The sequence below is a fragment of the Neodiprion lecontei genome, chromosome 3, assembly GCF_021901455.1.
Source record: "Neodiprion lecontei isolate iyNeoLeco1 chromosome 3, iyNeoLeco1.1, whole genome shotgun sequence".
Lineage (NCBI taxonomy): Eukaryota > Metazoa > Arthropoda > Insecta > Hymenoptera > Diprionidae > Neodiprion > Neodiprion lecontei.
The window spans coordinates 19,342,924-19,359,372 of NC_060262.1; the positions used below are offsets into that span (position 1 = coordinate 19,342,924).

The 16,449-nt window shown below is 36.3% G+C and overlaps 1 protein-coding gene across 1 annotated transcript; it reads right to left on the bottom strand.

Moving 5' to 3' along the window:
- Positions 1–510: 510 nt before the first annotated feature.
- Positions 511–14,389, bottom strand: LOC107222784. The gene is made up of 14 exons (XM_015662290.2): positions 14,369–14,389; positions 11,286–11,733; positions 10,000–10,288; positions 9,813–9,912; positions 9,608–9,718; positions 9,379–9,534; positions 9,256–9,302; positions 4,182–4,254; positions 3,508–3,952; positions 2,583–2,868; positions 2,375–2,474; positions 1,354–1,464; positions 1,103–1,258; positions 511–987 (listed from the first exon to the last, which is right to left on the bottom strand). The coding sequence occupies exons 1-14, from the start codon at positions 14,372–14,374 to the stop codon at positions 937–939; spliced, it is 2,379 nt and encodes a 792-aa protein (XP_015517776.2). The 5' UTR covers positions 14,375–14,389; the 3' UTR covers positions 511–936.
- Positions 14,390–16,449: the final 2,060 nt, after the last annotated feature.

The window sequence follows — 16,449 nt, forward strand, 5'->3', positions numbered from 1 at the left end:
GAAAGCTAATTGTAAGTTTAGAAGCGAAAAGGTGTCACTTACCTTTCGTTGTCTTTTGCTTATTTATTTATTAGGGTTTTATAGTTGGTTGGACGAATTATTTATCCAGTCGGATTAAGGTAAACGCATCGATGAGTAACGTTTATTGAATGAATGCGTTTGAACTAAATCCACGATAACAAAAGGTCAATTAAAGAACTTGGTTTAATGTAGGAATTTAAAATGTAACACTGAGGGTTCAAACAGAGAAAACATTCTGGGTTTCACAACAGAAAGAGGAAAGAAAAGAACGAACCGCGCAAGCGGTTGATGGAAATAGAATAAAATTGCATGATAAAAAAAATACATGAAATGATCTAGAATGCTTGATATCTACGGGAAGAGGCCGCCGAGGACGTGACAATCTCACCGATTTGCGTTTTAAACATCCGTTTAGAAAGTCCTTTTATCGCGCACGTATAAACGAGGGAATAGGATCAGAAACATCAAAATCGCGTAGAAGTACAGTTCTATTTATTTTTTTTTCTCAGTATCTTCCATCTAACATGTAATTTATTTGAAGTTTCCTAATACAGACCTATAATTATTATTCACAAGATTCTGTGCGCGCATTATCAGTATTCTGTAAAATACTTCGTGATTTACTAATCAATTTTGCTAAAACGGATGCCCAGCTTTGTTGTAATAATAGTTTAAACATTGCGAGCACGTCTTGTAAACGAAATTTTGCGTCGCAGCACCGCGTTAGATTCGAACTAGTGAGTCGTCCAAAGTGATCTTTCATCCGATTCTCAATTCAGTCTATCGTTAAAAAATTCTAGATATCGGTAATCATTGTTCAATAGATATTTCCTCGGTTCCATTGCGTTTCTCAAACCAAGCGTTATATCCTAAGCTGGAGTCACTTCGAATCGTCGGGTATACGCTCATTAGTGATCACAAAAGACTTCTCAACACCGAAAGGTAAGCCATGGAAGTTCTTAATATCTGTAAATAAAAAAAAAAAAAAATGTAATTCGTCCAAGAAATTACCATTTATATTTTCGATAGCATAATCTGCTGTAGATTATGCAACAGCTAAAAAGTAATCATGTAAACTCACAGCGGTAAAGTTCTTCATAGAAAATATGTAGAATTTTCCAGCCGTCAGTATGAGCGGCTGCTGAGCTCTCCCCATGCAAATGATGATCATTTTCTCATATTTCAGTGGCATCTCGTGCCAAGCACACTGAGTGAGGGCACGATGTACTTTCGTACTCTGAAAGTAGCGTTAAATTAAATCAAACTCGCCGATCGGCGTATATATGAATTGTTATTGTACCAAGTGTTTTTTCCAAGTATGGTTAGACTCACCTCTTGAATAAGGCTCTCGCCGACGAAACAGTAGACGTAGATCAAAAGCAAGACGCTGAGGACGTACAACGAGAAAGTAAGGAAGTGAGCTTTTTGTCCTCTTCCAGTATTCTGTGTAAAAAATATTTTTACAGGGTTTAAATTTTACTTCCGTCATATCTTGAAGCCGCAGATTTCAACACGAACACGTAACGCGTATGTGTCACTCCGCCAAATAAAATCATTTTTGCGGGGCGACCGCCGCGGAATTTTTTCGAACTTCGAAAATATATTCTCTACGGTGTAAAAAAAATTTTCCGAAAGCTTAGACGCTTATTATGCAGCCATTTTGATGTTGTGATTATTTGAATTTTTGAAGAAAAAAAAAATTTACCCACTTTTTTATTAAATTTTATGACGCAGAAAACTTTTTTATCAAAATTGAAAGAAGATAGTTCTTTGTAGGAAAAGTTCTCAGCTTTTCAATGGGAATGTTGATTTTTTGGCGTACGCAACAGAAGACCCTTCAAAATCCAATTAAAGTGAAAAAACTGATCTTTCTCACTGTGCGGCGCGTGTTACTTCAAATTTTATATTTTTTCTAAAAGCTGAGAGTTTTTCCCATAAAATATGTCATTTTCACGATGTGCATATTTTCCGTTTTTTTTTCAAAAAGAAAATAAAAATCAAAAATGGAATTCATCGAGAAATTTTAGATATTTTCAAAAAATCTGACAAAAAACGATGAAGATGGGTTTGAATAATTTTTTTGTATTTTTTGTATTTTTTTTTTTTTTTCAAGAAGTACATCGAAAAACAAAAATTTTCAAAAAACAAACGTCCCGATAAGTCAAATTTTGAAAAAGTTTTAGCTATTTAAAAAAACAAGCCATTTTTTTCAAAAAATCACGACTTTCCTTTGGTTGGGTAAAAAAGAATTTGAAAAAATTCTGAAAAATGTTTTTCATAGGCTAGAAAAGGATAAAAAAAAAGAAACTTTGAAAAGTGGTCGATTTGGCGTGGAATGCCCCAGATACTTTACCGCCAAGACATTGTAAGTCAGGATGCAAATGAGAACCGTTCCTCCGATGAGTTGTACCAACAAGATAACGTTGTAGGACTCCTCCAAATCTTTCGCCATCCTGAATATCATTATTTGTAAAATATTTCTCGGACAATCTTTATCAGAGACAAATTGAATTTCCAAACTGAGTTGATATTCCGTCGCGAATGGCGTTGAAAATACTCACCGTATCAGTCTGACGTGCTTCCGGACGCACTTTTCAATCGCTAGGCCGCATTCTTGATAATCAGTGCTCATGTTGCCGATGCGTTCCCCCAGGACTGCCAATTGGCCACAAACGTGAAGCATCAAGGTTACGATTAAACAATCGGGACCAGTGTGCCCAAAGGACGCGATGAAAACAAATGGAAGCTGAGCGGCGTACGTCAGTGCGTAAGAGTGAAGTTGCGACACGTCGTGAAACATCCGCATGTGATACGGCAAATTCCATTTCACGGTCTCGTTTCTATTCTCTGTGAAACAATTGTTATTCTAGATAACATGAACGGAAAGTAATTACACGTTTTATAAAACTTTTCGAACCGAACGGATTTTCAGAAGGTTCGAACAAATTCTGAACGGTAAGTTGAAATTTTTTTCACTGTCAGACTCCTATCAATAATAATACCACGAATAAACGGTAAACTAGAAAAGCATTTGAAAAATCGATCTCTTTCGTAGGATATCGTTGTTCTAATAAATATATGGCAAAATTCTAGTTATCTGTAATTATCTACCCAAAAATATCGAATTTAAACTCGGATAATTATCGTCGAAGAGTACGAATTACTACGAAAAATGATGATGTTCGACAATTTTTTACGACGAGTTTTACTCTTCGTTGCGTACTGATTGATCAGAAGTCGTTGCATCAAATTGCTGTAACGTTTGCAATAAACATCTCATGTCACCTCTGATACATTAGCACGAAAATATTGTCTTGAACATTTATGAATGAGGTTAACGAAGAGAATTATTTTTATAAGGAACTCTGGAAATCGCTCTACCGTTGAATTTTGTACTCTTGATAAAAAAAAGAAAAGAAAAGAAAATGTGGATCACGAGTATTTGTCGATCATGGATCGGTGAGAAATACATTTAACAAAACTTACTCATGCCCGGTACACTAGCGAGTGGTGCCAAGTACGTAGTGATGGCGGTAGAAAGTACCATTGGGACTGCTGTTAGAAAAAATATCCTGGACTGTTTGTAGTAAGCTAAGAATACTTTTCTTTCTTCGCAACTTTCATAATTTTCCTCGTGAAAGTCCTCGCGCACCGTAACGATCACTTCTTTGAGTTGTCGACAGTTCAAACGTAGTAACATTACTTGGAACACAATTGTTGTGAACGTAATGTTTTGCGTGAGATTCGCAACGATATGCTCAAACGTGTTGGTGGATTGGAAAAGATCCGCGTATTCCAAAGCCAACTGGATTGCCATATAACCGAAACTCAGGGTAAATCTTAGGTTGTTTGGATCGCTAGGCCAGATCCCTAGTAGCGTTAAGATTCTGTTGTTCCAGTCAAGGAGTTGAACAGCTTTTGCTATTCCCACCTAGAAATGGATGAAAAGAAAACAGTAATCTCCGAAAGATTCACGACAGGAGGAAATTGTGTCCGTCAAGATTGACCAAAACTTTTTCAGATACTTCAAATTTTATGCAACCGTATACAAGATTCTGGAAGAAATTGGAAGTTCATCCACAGTACACATCAATGGAACGTTTTGATCGAATCTTTCACGATTCACGTATAATTTCAAAGTTCTAATAATCGGTTTTAACCTGATTCATCGAGGTAGCTGGATCCATGATGTACGGTCCAAGACTCACAATGAACTGATGAAGGGAGTGCCTTCTGCTCCGTAGTAAACATTGGCAATGCTCTGATTGGCCGGCGTGAGCCAATCACAATGGAAAGTTTTAATCGATACGGTATTTTCAAATTAATGGACATATTACAGATGCTTACGATACCTCGACCATCCAGTGTGCATACTTATTACCATGGTCTGTTTGACCATCCGTTGTGATCAACGTATAATTAATTCACGGCTAAAAAAACTGGTACGCGTTTTTGCATTTGCCTTTACACTCGTATCTTGATATTCCAGGGAGAAAAACTTTTGTCGAATTGGTTTAAGAACACCATTGAAGAATATCAAAAATCTTATAGTCTCAAAGATAACTCGAAGAGCTTGCATACTTTAGATACAAGAGATCCAACAGTAAGCACGTAGTAATTCAATTGGATATTTCCAAATGTATTTTCAAATCCATACGAGTTCGTTAAAGTTCTACTGCAAACAACTGAAGATTGCATGAATTTTTCTCGAACGGAGAAAAACAAAGACTACATCCATACGGGAAGCGATAAATTTGAAAAAAATGTGGATGATTTTCAATTATCAGTAAGAATAAGTTTCTGATTTTAAACCAAATTGTATGAAATTATACGCGGAATCACACGAAATACTGACCAATCAAAAACGGACACCCCTTGCATCAAGATTCGCGTGCGTTTTGGAATTAGTTGTTATTGTAGTAACAATGTCCCGTGGATCACTGGTGAGGTATCGACGATGCCAATTATCAAGTTCTGTACCGTGTTCAAATCTGAGATGTCAAATCGAACAAACAATCTCTCTGAATTGTAACGGTGTGGTTGCCGATTGTAATCTCAAAGATCTCTTGTTGTCAGTGTGTCGCGTTTACCAAACCCCAGATGATCACTGGTAAGGTCGTATTAACGATAGGGAGCGGCTGGGTATAATTTGGTTCTAGTACAAGAGAACTTGACCATCGGTACCAATTAAATTGCAATAAAATAATACGATACGATAACCGGACGTGGATTACAATTCTACGGATTGTGAGAGGACATCAGAAGGTATACCAGCCTTTAAAGATCGCTAAGTAAGGCATGGTTCTCGTTCTTCCTTGAATCAGTTGGTCAATATGATTAGTGTTGCGTTAACACGATCTAAAAGCCAAGAGTTGACGAAGAATAGTGCAGTTAAAGATTTGCCAAGAAGTACCCCGAACTTACCAACAAAGTTTCATTAAAACTGCTGAATGCCCAGGTATAAATCTAGGTGTTCAAGAAGGTTTTTAAGGATTAGAAATTGAGAGACGCGGTTAGTCTCGCACCAAGGATATTGAGAAAAGAAGATGAATAAAAAATATTACACGTGAGCTGATGCAGTCTCTTTACCACGAAGAGAAGCCCTTCCCTTTCTCGATTAACTGCAACATCCCAGAGTCTTATTTAAAATGTGAGTCTCGTCTGGCTTTGAGATTAGATGGATAACATACGCTCGAAAGTTGTACGACTATAAAGATAACACAGAGAGGCACCGTTCTGTATTATAGAACGGTAAGAAGTTTACGGAGACAGGAACCAAAACGCACGTCGATCCTTCCTATATTTGATCGATAACGTGGTCATGCGGTCGCCGATCATGCCGATCAAGGCAACCGGGGTATGACTTTTATGACATTAGAGCGGAATATAATTAGGGTATTTGAATGAGAGGGAACGACCCTAACTATTCTTCTCTATCTCTCTCTCTCTCTCTTGCCTCAAGACTTGGGATCAGATTGAGGCATAAATAAACATTATTTATATTCATCTATTTCTTTTGTAACGGTGTCAGCACGGTACACAGAGGGCGCCATAATTTTATGGGTATGCATATGATTGAAATTCGTAAATAATTCGTCAGCTGCGTGATACGTGATACGAATGAACGGACGGGAAGAAAATTACAGCCTGTGTTGAATATTTTTTAAAAGTAAGAAATTATCATTAATCGCTCAACATAATTCACATGAATTTTCATCTGCGATGCATAAATCTCGCGGTGTAAAAATTTTTTTAACAACGATGCTTCCATTTTCAGGTTATGAAGTTCTACACTGTTGAAATAATCGTGATAATCAATAATAAAGCATTGGAACGCGCTCTGAAACGTGCGTATAAAAAATTTATGATTTATGTTTTATACGAAAGAAAATTTGGCAATAAGATAAGCTTATTTTAGCGAAAAAAATATATACTAAGCAGTAAGGATTTTTATTTCAGTGTTTTTTTTTTTTTTTTTTTTGCAAGGATATTGTTGCTGGTACTTACTCGAAAATACATTGTCATTTTTTTGGTTTCTAAATTGCAGAGTAAATTTTTGTTCGTGGTTCCCACTTTCGTTGCCTGAGGGTCTACATTTTTTGCTGGAATACGATGAGAACAACTGGAATTTAATTTGCAATACCCTGTGAAACTCGCGAATTCTCTAAAATACTCTGAAAGATTTCACCGAATTCAGACTTCACAGAATCTCAATGGAACTTTGTAGAGCAACGGTGAATTCAAAGCGTTAAAAAGAAAATCGTTATTTTTCTAAAGTATTTATTGCGTTATAATATTGTTCGTAAAATAAGCAGTCCGCGTCTGATCCAATAAGTTTTAGTTCCGAAGCTCAAATTAAGTAGAAGAAACACTTGAAATGCGCGTGCGAAATAAATTTCAAAAGAATTTCCAAGCGTATTGTATTGCATTTTATGAACGTTTTGCACAATCTCGATATTTCAATTTGCAAAATAATGTGTCACGAGTCACGTGTATAAAACGACGTCGACATCCGGCGTTTGTCGCACGATGGGTCGAATTGTTTTTACCACCCTTGATAGCAGTAATTTCATACGCAATAGTGCGTTACCTCAAATTGGATATCTTGCACCTCGATTCGGCATGTTGGAATTATCAACCGATACGGAATGTGAAGCAATCGAATGACGGAAAGTTTGCTCGATTTTACTATCGAATTAATGAACAAATTCGTTATGAGCATGATACCTTCGCCGCGTATTAGGGTGCATAGTAAATTGCTAAATTACGTCGAGGTACCACCCTTGATCATATGGTAAAATAATATCCATAGGAGTATGATGATCGATCGCCACTTGCTGTCTTGCTGCTACGAGCATTTATCTCTACATGAATGTTTTTGATTTCGTATCTAGATTTTCTTCACCTTAATATCCTCAGCTGTGTCGGTCTGGTATTTGTAGAAAAAAAATCCATTATAGAAATTTCATAAGGGTGCAAAATTTAAAGAAACATGAATTTGATTTCCTATGTGCCTATATTAATGACAATCATTTCATGTGAGAAAAAATTCTACGTAAAACCATCTAAGACAGGTATCTACGTATTACGAATCTCTCGTTCTTTAACTGAAAATTTTGCAGTTGGTCGACTATTGACTTCGCAACAAAAACTCAAACGAGGTATTCATAAAAAATTTAATTTCGGTGACGATGTGTCGTGACAATTTAAAAAGACTGACATTATCACATCCTCGATGCTCTCTGTCCCTAGATATTAGGTGCATTCCAAATTATTTCATACCTATTCTTGATATTACGCGATTTTGTTTCATTTTCTTCAACCGCTTGCGCGGCTGGTCTTCTTTTATCTTTTCTCTTACAGAACAAAATAATTTTAATAATAATGAAGGAGAAAAGTATTATCCATACATTGTATACTTGAAACCTTCTCATTGGCCTAACTTCCGTAAAAATGAAAGAAATCAATCAGGAAGTGCGATATAAACAAAAACTAGAACAGTTTAACAAAAAATCTTCTGAATAGAGCAGTTCATAAAAAATCTCTTAACAAGATAGTTCGAAATCATCTCTTGAACGAAAAAGTTCTTCTTCGACTTTCGATCAGAGTAGTTGACGGAAATTCCAAGATCTTGACGAATTGAAAACTCTAAACAAATTCCGTGCTTCGAATACCATTGAGTAATATTATTTTTCCATAACAATTATCTAATACGATTGAACAGTATTATTTTCATAACGACATTCAGACGTTATAGTTTCAATTTAGTCAAAACTGAGTTTGGCCTAATAATTGCGTTTAATTGTAACTCAATTTAATTAACAACCTTTCAACGTGCGTAGATCTACCTGGCAAATCTATTAAACTATCTCCATATCCATTTTAATATATTCACCGGCGCCCGTTTGGCATTGGTAAAATATCCTTCTTTCTCTTGAAAACACTTTCACAAAAACCTTGAGCTGCCGTAACTAAAGTAATCGTACATAAACAGTGTTAATTCATATCATAAACGGTCATCGTCGAGCACGCAGATCCGCCCACAGCCCGAATAATCAAAATCGACTGAAGGTAAGCGACAACTTTTATTTCACAAGCTCATCTGCTCTCGATACGAGCTAAAGAGGAAAACTCCGCATTCATCCAAGGTAAACCGTGTCCAAGAACTTTGTCTTAGTACGAGCCTCAAGATATTATGGCGAGTTGGTTTTGTCTTAAATAAATAATAGTTAGCGTCAATCCAGCCCGTAACAAAATCTTCCTCGTGTTAATCGAATGGGAAAACTTCGAGATCCAAGAGCGACCGTTTAAAATTGGATGATTCTATTCTTGGTACATGCAACAAGTTTTTCAGTGACGGGGAAAAATGTTGCTACTAAACGGAACACCCTCATACAGAGTAGGTATTATGACAAAGAACACACGATTGTCAAGATTTAATTATAGTGTAATTTATGGTACTGCGGAAGATATCAATACATCGCTTGTCAAGTTACAAATTGTGACGAATCATTTGGTTTCATTACATCGAATCAATATCGCTTGTAATTAAAATAAGATACAGTATAGTGACATAAGCGAGTGATCCTTATTACTGGCATACTCTCCGTGCTCGATCCCAATGAAAGTTCCACTTCCAACGGAACGCGATCAAACGAGTTCATGCGTCAAGTGTTGAAGACAAATTCAAACGTGAACTGGTTATTCTGTGATTCATTGAAGAAACTCGCTCACGCTAGGGCTCGGAGCAATGATAAATATGCCATTGATGTCTTGACTATCTGCAAGGCATTCGTCACGTTGACAATCATGGGTTACATGTGGAACATCATGTGCTTGAACATACAATCCACTTACTTCGGCAAAGTTTGCTGAAGAGAAGACAAAAAACTTCCCGACGGTGAGATGAAGTGGCTTTTGAGCTCTGGCCATGACTAAGATCAAGTCTCTCGCCTGGGATGGCGGCAGCTCGTACCAACCACAATGATAAACGGCACCGGAAACGCGTTCGCTCTAGAAATGAATTCCTTGTTACCGGCATTTATTCAATTCAGATTTCTTTCGATGAAAGCTCAAGTAGCCTCACCTCAATTATCAAAAATTCGCCGACGAAGCAATAACCGTACAAATCAACCAGTACCGAAGCCTCGAAGAAAACAAAAGTTGCCAAAGCGGTCTTTTGATTGCTTTCGGAATTCTGCAGAAAAAATGAGATCCCGTCGTCATTTGCCACGTACTTAAAAAAATTACTTCTCGTTTGAAGTAAAAAACAACCAGCGCCTTCAACTTACCATAATCACGTTGAATCCAGCGATAGCTATCATTATGGAAGAGCATAACACTTGAGTTAAAAAAACAAAGCTGAACGAGGTGTCCATTTCCTTTGCCATCCTGAAATTTTTGCCTCATGATCATACAGTCACGATCGACCATAACCACCTCCTTTACTCGAATAATGATGGAATCATCCCAACTTACCACATCAAACGTACATGTCGCATCATTATCTTTCGAATTCGACGATCGTGGTCATTTTCCATGTCCTTTTTCAGATTCATTATTTTGTCTGATAAAACCGATAGTTCCCCGCATATGTGCATGATCAGACACACAAGCAACGCGTGGGTTCCCACGAATCCAATAAATATCTGGCATGATGCCCCTACTTGATACACATACGCGAAAGCGTACATGTAGACTTCCGTTCTTTCAAAAGAAAAATAATTACGAAACGGTAACAGCAGGGATGTAGAACCGTTTCTATTCCCTGAAAGAGAGACATTCTTTACCTTTGAATGTGCGTATTTCTTGATCGGAATCGATATCTTAGAAATTTATTTCTCGCGGTGGTTAGCTGGCAAAAATGGACGGTTTTATTAATTTTATTCCTGATTTGTCGTACATTAGGTACTTATCAAATTATTGTATTCGTAAGCTACGAAGATCTGTCTAAATATACAAAATTAGAAAATGCTGGAATTATCAACAAAAACTTAGATATAAATGGTTAATTACAAATCGTAACAAAATGGTTGAAACTCTAAAAGATTAGTCCGATTTCACCCTGCAGTGGTTTAGTCCATTCACAAAACCATTTTCCGAAAAGTCACTGAATCAGATTTTCTTTTTGCCCAGTAGTCACATTCAATATTGCCATTTGTGGATAACAATAATAATCAATATCGGTGCAATGTTGTAAAATTAAACGTTTTATGTGCCAGCATCGCAGAGAAAAGAATTCCAGGAAAATTGTAAGAAATAGTTTTCTGATTGCAATAAGTCATTGTGCGGTGAAATTGAATGTGAAATTGAACGAATTTACTAGCTTTTCAAACGTTTAGAAAGTTTGCGGTTTGAAATACAGCTTCGAGATTTATATTTCTTTTCAATCAACCCATTACGTCTTATTTCGGAATTATCGAAGAGATCTTCTCAAGTCACTAAGATAATAATTTGATTAACACTCAATCTACGACACTCTTGTAACAATATCGGTGAAGGTATCGATTTTAGCCACCCCGTTTCCTCAACACTGATTTCAATTGTTCAGTTGTATTTTCAAACAACAATAATATGTACATCAATGTTGAAAAAGTGCAATATCTCGGGGATACCGAGTGTCCACATCAAATGCTCATCAGATAACGAAATATTTTGAAACGATGTGATTTATAAAATTCATCAAATCACTCCGTGCAGCTAGTTTTGTCCGAAATGAAACAATAAATTATTATTTTCCCTTGAGCGCGGCAAGGTAATCTTACCTGCAAATGCCATTGTCGGAAGTGGTCTGACGTACCAAGCAACAACCCCGAAACCGATCACATATGCCAAAATTTTGACAAACGTTTTTGCCTTCGAATTGCACGATTCGTATATTTTTTGCTCGCTTGGACTTAAGCGAGTCTTGTTATTTTCACAGTCTTCGCTCATCGCATCGATCATCTCACTCAATATTCGATTTTTGTGAAAAACCAGTAGCTTTATGACAACCATCGTGCAAACAATGGCGTCAGCCAACATGTCCGTAACTTCTTGAAGGTCGTCCATGTGACTTACAAAGTATGCCCACTGCATAGCCACGTGAATAAACATGTAAGCGAGACTGAGAATAAACCGAAAGTTAGTTTTACTCTTCGGCCAAATGCCGACCATGGTCAAGAGGCGCTCGGTAACGGCTCGCAAATCGGTTGTTTCTGTGAATTCATGCCCCTGTTGGAAAAAGGTGGTGGAAGTGACGGTAATATCTACACACGATCGACGTTAGAAATAATTTTCAAAGCGGTGTCAAATTTTTCAAACGTCGAAACTTTCAACCACAATTAACAAATTTCTCAAGTTTTGTACTTCGGATAAGGTTGAGCAGTTCATTTCAACTTGACTGATCTGCACTTGAGTCTGAGCATCTTGAATCAGTCCTATCAATAGATTTGCATGAAATGAAAGACAGATCAATATCTTGGATTTTAACAGTTGCTTTGTTAACACAAATTCAACCACCAAAAATCAAAACTTTCCATCACCCTAATCGACAATCAAATCTACCCGCTCGTACTCATTATTAGTTTTATCGCGAGTCAATTGCACATTGAGTATTGATCAAGTTAATTTACAGTAAAACATGAATTATATATTTCCGAATGGTATGGCAAACAAAAAAAAACGTTCAAGTCCCAAAGATATAAATGAAGTTCCACTGTATTTTTCATAAGCCACGATAATTGCCGTGAGAATAATAAAAACAATTAATACAATAATTACGAACAACAGCTTGGATATCTATCTTTTGCATCCAATCCATTCAAAATGACAACAAATCTCATTCATTTATTGGATTTCACTCAACGATGACTCAATGAATGAATTTGTTCAAAATAACATTTTTTACACACTTACCAAATCGAATTTTTTTTTCATTCAATATAGTTAATGCCATACGATTCGTCAGTTTAATTCAACAGGGGAAGATCACTGGTTGCCACCTTTGGATAATTTTCGACAGGGTGCAGATACAGTCGATATGACAATTGTCGTTTGTGCCCAATGTAAGCACGATGATTTCGTGCTGACACCGAAGTCAAAACATCCGTACGATAAGTTAGCTATGGTCAGTAACATTGTTTCGTGCGTGTCAGTCAACGCTGATGTAAATATTTATCGTGTTAAGAGTGCGACAAATTACACTCGGTCACTGCAAACAGGTAAGTAACATCGTGTTTGGAAATGGAAAACAATATATTACGTAATTGTGTATCGGTTGAAGCAAAAAGTTCGCACCAGAAAATATGCTGGTTTTTTTTTTTCGACAGCCCCGCTTTTTCCAGTAGTAGCCACAAAAATGTCACCGGTTGTAGCCACCCACTTTTTCATCACTTCAAGGGACGTATTTGTCTAAAAAACTGTTTAATATCGTTATTTATGTTAACATAACCCCCATGAGGGTATCGGGGAGGTTATCTCGATGTATGTATATATGTATGTATGTAAGGGAGCTGAACCTCAACCGGGGGGAGGGAGGGGAGAACAATTTTGTAAAATTTTTGTTCATGCTGTTTTTTGAATAACCTGAATTCTAAAAAATGAAGTTGGCCAATTGTCCGCACGTAATTGTAAAAAAATTTAAACCGTCAGAAGAACGAAAAAAAAAATTCATTCGATTTGGCGACTTTAAATTCACTTTAACGGCTTCATTAAATAAAGCACGGTATTGAAAAATCACTTCACACGTTCTTAAGCCTCGTGCGATTGCAGGCGCTGACATGCATGCCGGCTATTACACCTGCAAACATTGCGAAACCGATGTGGAAGATGAATAATTTAATTTCCATTTATTTGCCATTTTCATATTCCTACATTTTCTTTTTTTTTTTTTTTTTTATGTTATTATTTTATGACGGCTTAATCGCTACTTCTTGTTATTATTTTTTGCAACTGAAAGCTTTGAAAATGAATAAAATTTCCTTTTCTTGAAATTTAGTGGAGTTTCATTTCATATTTTTTCCATTTTTAGGATATTTTCCAGGGGTGGCCACAGCGGGTGAAAAAATTTTCGATGGTCGAAAATGACTACTTGACAAAAATTTAAATAACTATTTTGTTTTTGGAAAAATCAAATATCTTCTCTCACCAGAAGTTACCTAAGGTCTCTAGCTTTCCATTGATGTATACATATATGTCTGCATAAATATTCTTTGGTCAAAAGTTATGGCTGAAAAGGCAAACTATGGCCACAACCGGTGATCTTCCCCTAGTAAACGATTGACTGAGCCATCTCAAAATAAACGCGGCGACCGTCAAATTGCACACATTACAAAATACCAAAGTTTCCTTCCAAAAAAAGCAGTAGGCTATACGCTGAATATATAAATATTTTTGCTGATATTACGTGCCCATAGGGTAATGATTTGATAAACGACGTTCTTTATTTCACAGGAAATTGAGCAACTGATGTGCGGACTCGATTATTTCTTCACAATACTTTAGGGTCTTTTGCGCAAGATGGTTAAAAACCGTAATTGATTAAGCGTATTGCGATTCAGTCGAAAAAAAGAACGAGTTAAACTTCACCGAGTACATGTTAATACTTCGTGATCATTTGATAATTAAAAACTGCACATCAGAAAAATTTAAATACACAAAGACCGTGTATATTTTCACAGACACCTGATGTTTAAATGATTTTTTTATTTACGTGGAACAAACTAGATATTATTTACATACTCTTTTATGTAATGCGTATAATAAAGAAATGAATAATTTTTATGTTCTATTTTTTATTCACGGCGAAATAATGAGACTATTTTCAACTAATAATCGTGTGTTGAAAAAGTGAAACTCGATCCCTCACCAGCATGGTAGAGTCGATTTGTCGCAGTCGAAGGTTCTTGATGAACTGCAAGTTGAAACGTTGCGAAACCGAGAACAGTTGTCTCTCTCTATTCTGATTGGCGATTGGCACAGAAAGCAACCCAATCATAGAGCACACGAAGACAATCCGATTCGTCTTTTTTCGAATTCATGAGGACATTAAACCCTCCATATCATACGTAGCGTCACACACATGGGCACCGTCTTTATGTGACTATAGTTCGAGCGAAATTATTTTTAAAAACAAATTATCTGCACTTCTTTGAGAACATTCAATGAAACTACCCTCTATATTCTAACATCACTAAATACTAGGTACAAGTTTTTCTATAGAATGATTTTAATGTTTTGGATTCGCGATAGGGTTCAATTCAAATATGATGTCGAATTCAAAGAGTCTTAGAACAGATACCTTCAGTTTTGTTGGGGAGAATATTCAAAGTTCACGAATTAATTTAGTTTGAGTTTTTTGCTTGAGGGGCCAGTTGACATTTCGATTTTAAAACGATACGGTAGACTGATTTTTTGTCAATTGCCGAATTTGATAGATAGAACGAAATTTGAAAGACAGGAGTTTTGAACCTCGCTGATTGGTTAATTTTCATCATTAGTCAGGTATTCGGGTTTGTGGATTTTTGGGATTGGCCAAGATTGCAAATGTAGGATTTTTTACAGCGTAAAGTTTCATGGAAGCGATACGTGAGCAGAAATAATAGAGGAAAAATATCTTGAAGGTCAACTACGACTGGTAAAAAAAAGATCGGTAACAAACAATGAATCATTAAACGCACAATACTCTTAGCTTTTGAAAAATTTTTATTGTTTTTCGTAAATTTTTTGTACAAATCTAGTGCTTGAAACTTCACTTTTTTCGTACTCCCCAGTAAACATTCTTGACACATTTGTACGACTGTGACATCATACTGTGACATCACTATAGTACATTTCAACTTTCGTGCGACTTCTTTGCAGCACTGGCAGTTCACTGGTTTCTTAACTCTTTCGGTCACAGAAGGCCCTTTTTTCTTTTCTTATTTTGGTCATTTTTTTTTTTTTTTTTTTTTTTATATATTCCATACAAAATCCTGAATTTTTTGCATTTTCAGGTAAAAAAATACTTAAACTTTGGAATGATTAGGAGTTTTTTCTGAATCCATAACTGTTTATAGTTGTTATAAATGAATATGTACAAAAAGAAACGTTACCGCGTTACAAATAAATTGACGAATGTTTTATTTGAAACTCGGTGACGTTTTTTATACTTCCTCATGTCCATTTTTCCATCGAAGAACTAAAAATATGTATTTGCACCAAGTACCACCAGGTATCGTTATCTACAGGTAAGATCATTGAGGTTGGAAGAGGAGGTGAGTCTATAAACTTAAAGTGGCCATATTCCGTTACCTGCCTGTGTTTTATTTAGTGGAAATAATAACTTTTTTTTTAGTTTTTCTTGCATCAAGGAATACTGGATACAGGACGAAAATGTTTTTAGCGCCCAAACTATTCATAGCGGAGGATCGTACCCATGAAGCCTTTTTTTCAGAATACCACTAACCACAACACACATAAAATCCAGATGATTTCACTGAAACTCAATTCCCACAAGATTATTGCGGGGTTCTTTGATAATAAACGCACACGAAAAATGCTTGGAATTCATCGGTTGACAAACAGAGATCTCATAATGCCCGTTAGATTTAAAAAATTGAATGCAAAGGAGCAGTTTTCACCTTCCTTAGGAGTACGTCTAGATAGTATTGGGGGTTGCACATATTCTCCGCCTAAAATCGCACAGTCTCAAAATAAATATTCATATAAATCTCATTCGAGAAATCTGTCTAGAACAATATTGACAATACGGCCCGTTTTCACCCTATTTTAGGGATTATTTTTAGTTTCATGAAAATGCTGACATCAGATTCGCATTCAGTGTCGAAAAATACATAGGTAACTTGTAATTGCACTTCCGGGTCAAAAAAAAAAACAAACTGAATTGCGCGACTGAAAGGGTTATCATACTAGCGTTATAGTTCTTCTGGAACATTGTAACATCACTTG

Coding starts and splice junctions, on each gene's coding strand:
- LOC107222784 (XM_015662290.2), bottom strand. Junction 1,465..2,374: donor TGACTTACAATGTCTTGGCG/GTAAAGTATCTG, acceptor TTTTTTACACAG/AATACTGGAAGAGGACAAAA. Junction 1,259..1,353: donor GCGAGAGCCTTATTCAAGAG/GTGAGTCTAACC, acceptor CGCTACTTTCAG/AGTACGAAAGTACATCGTGC.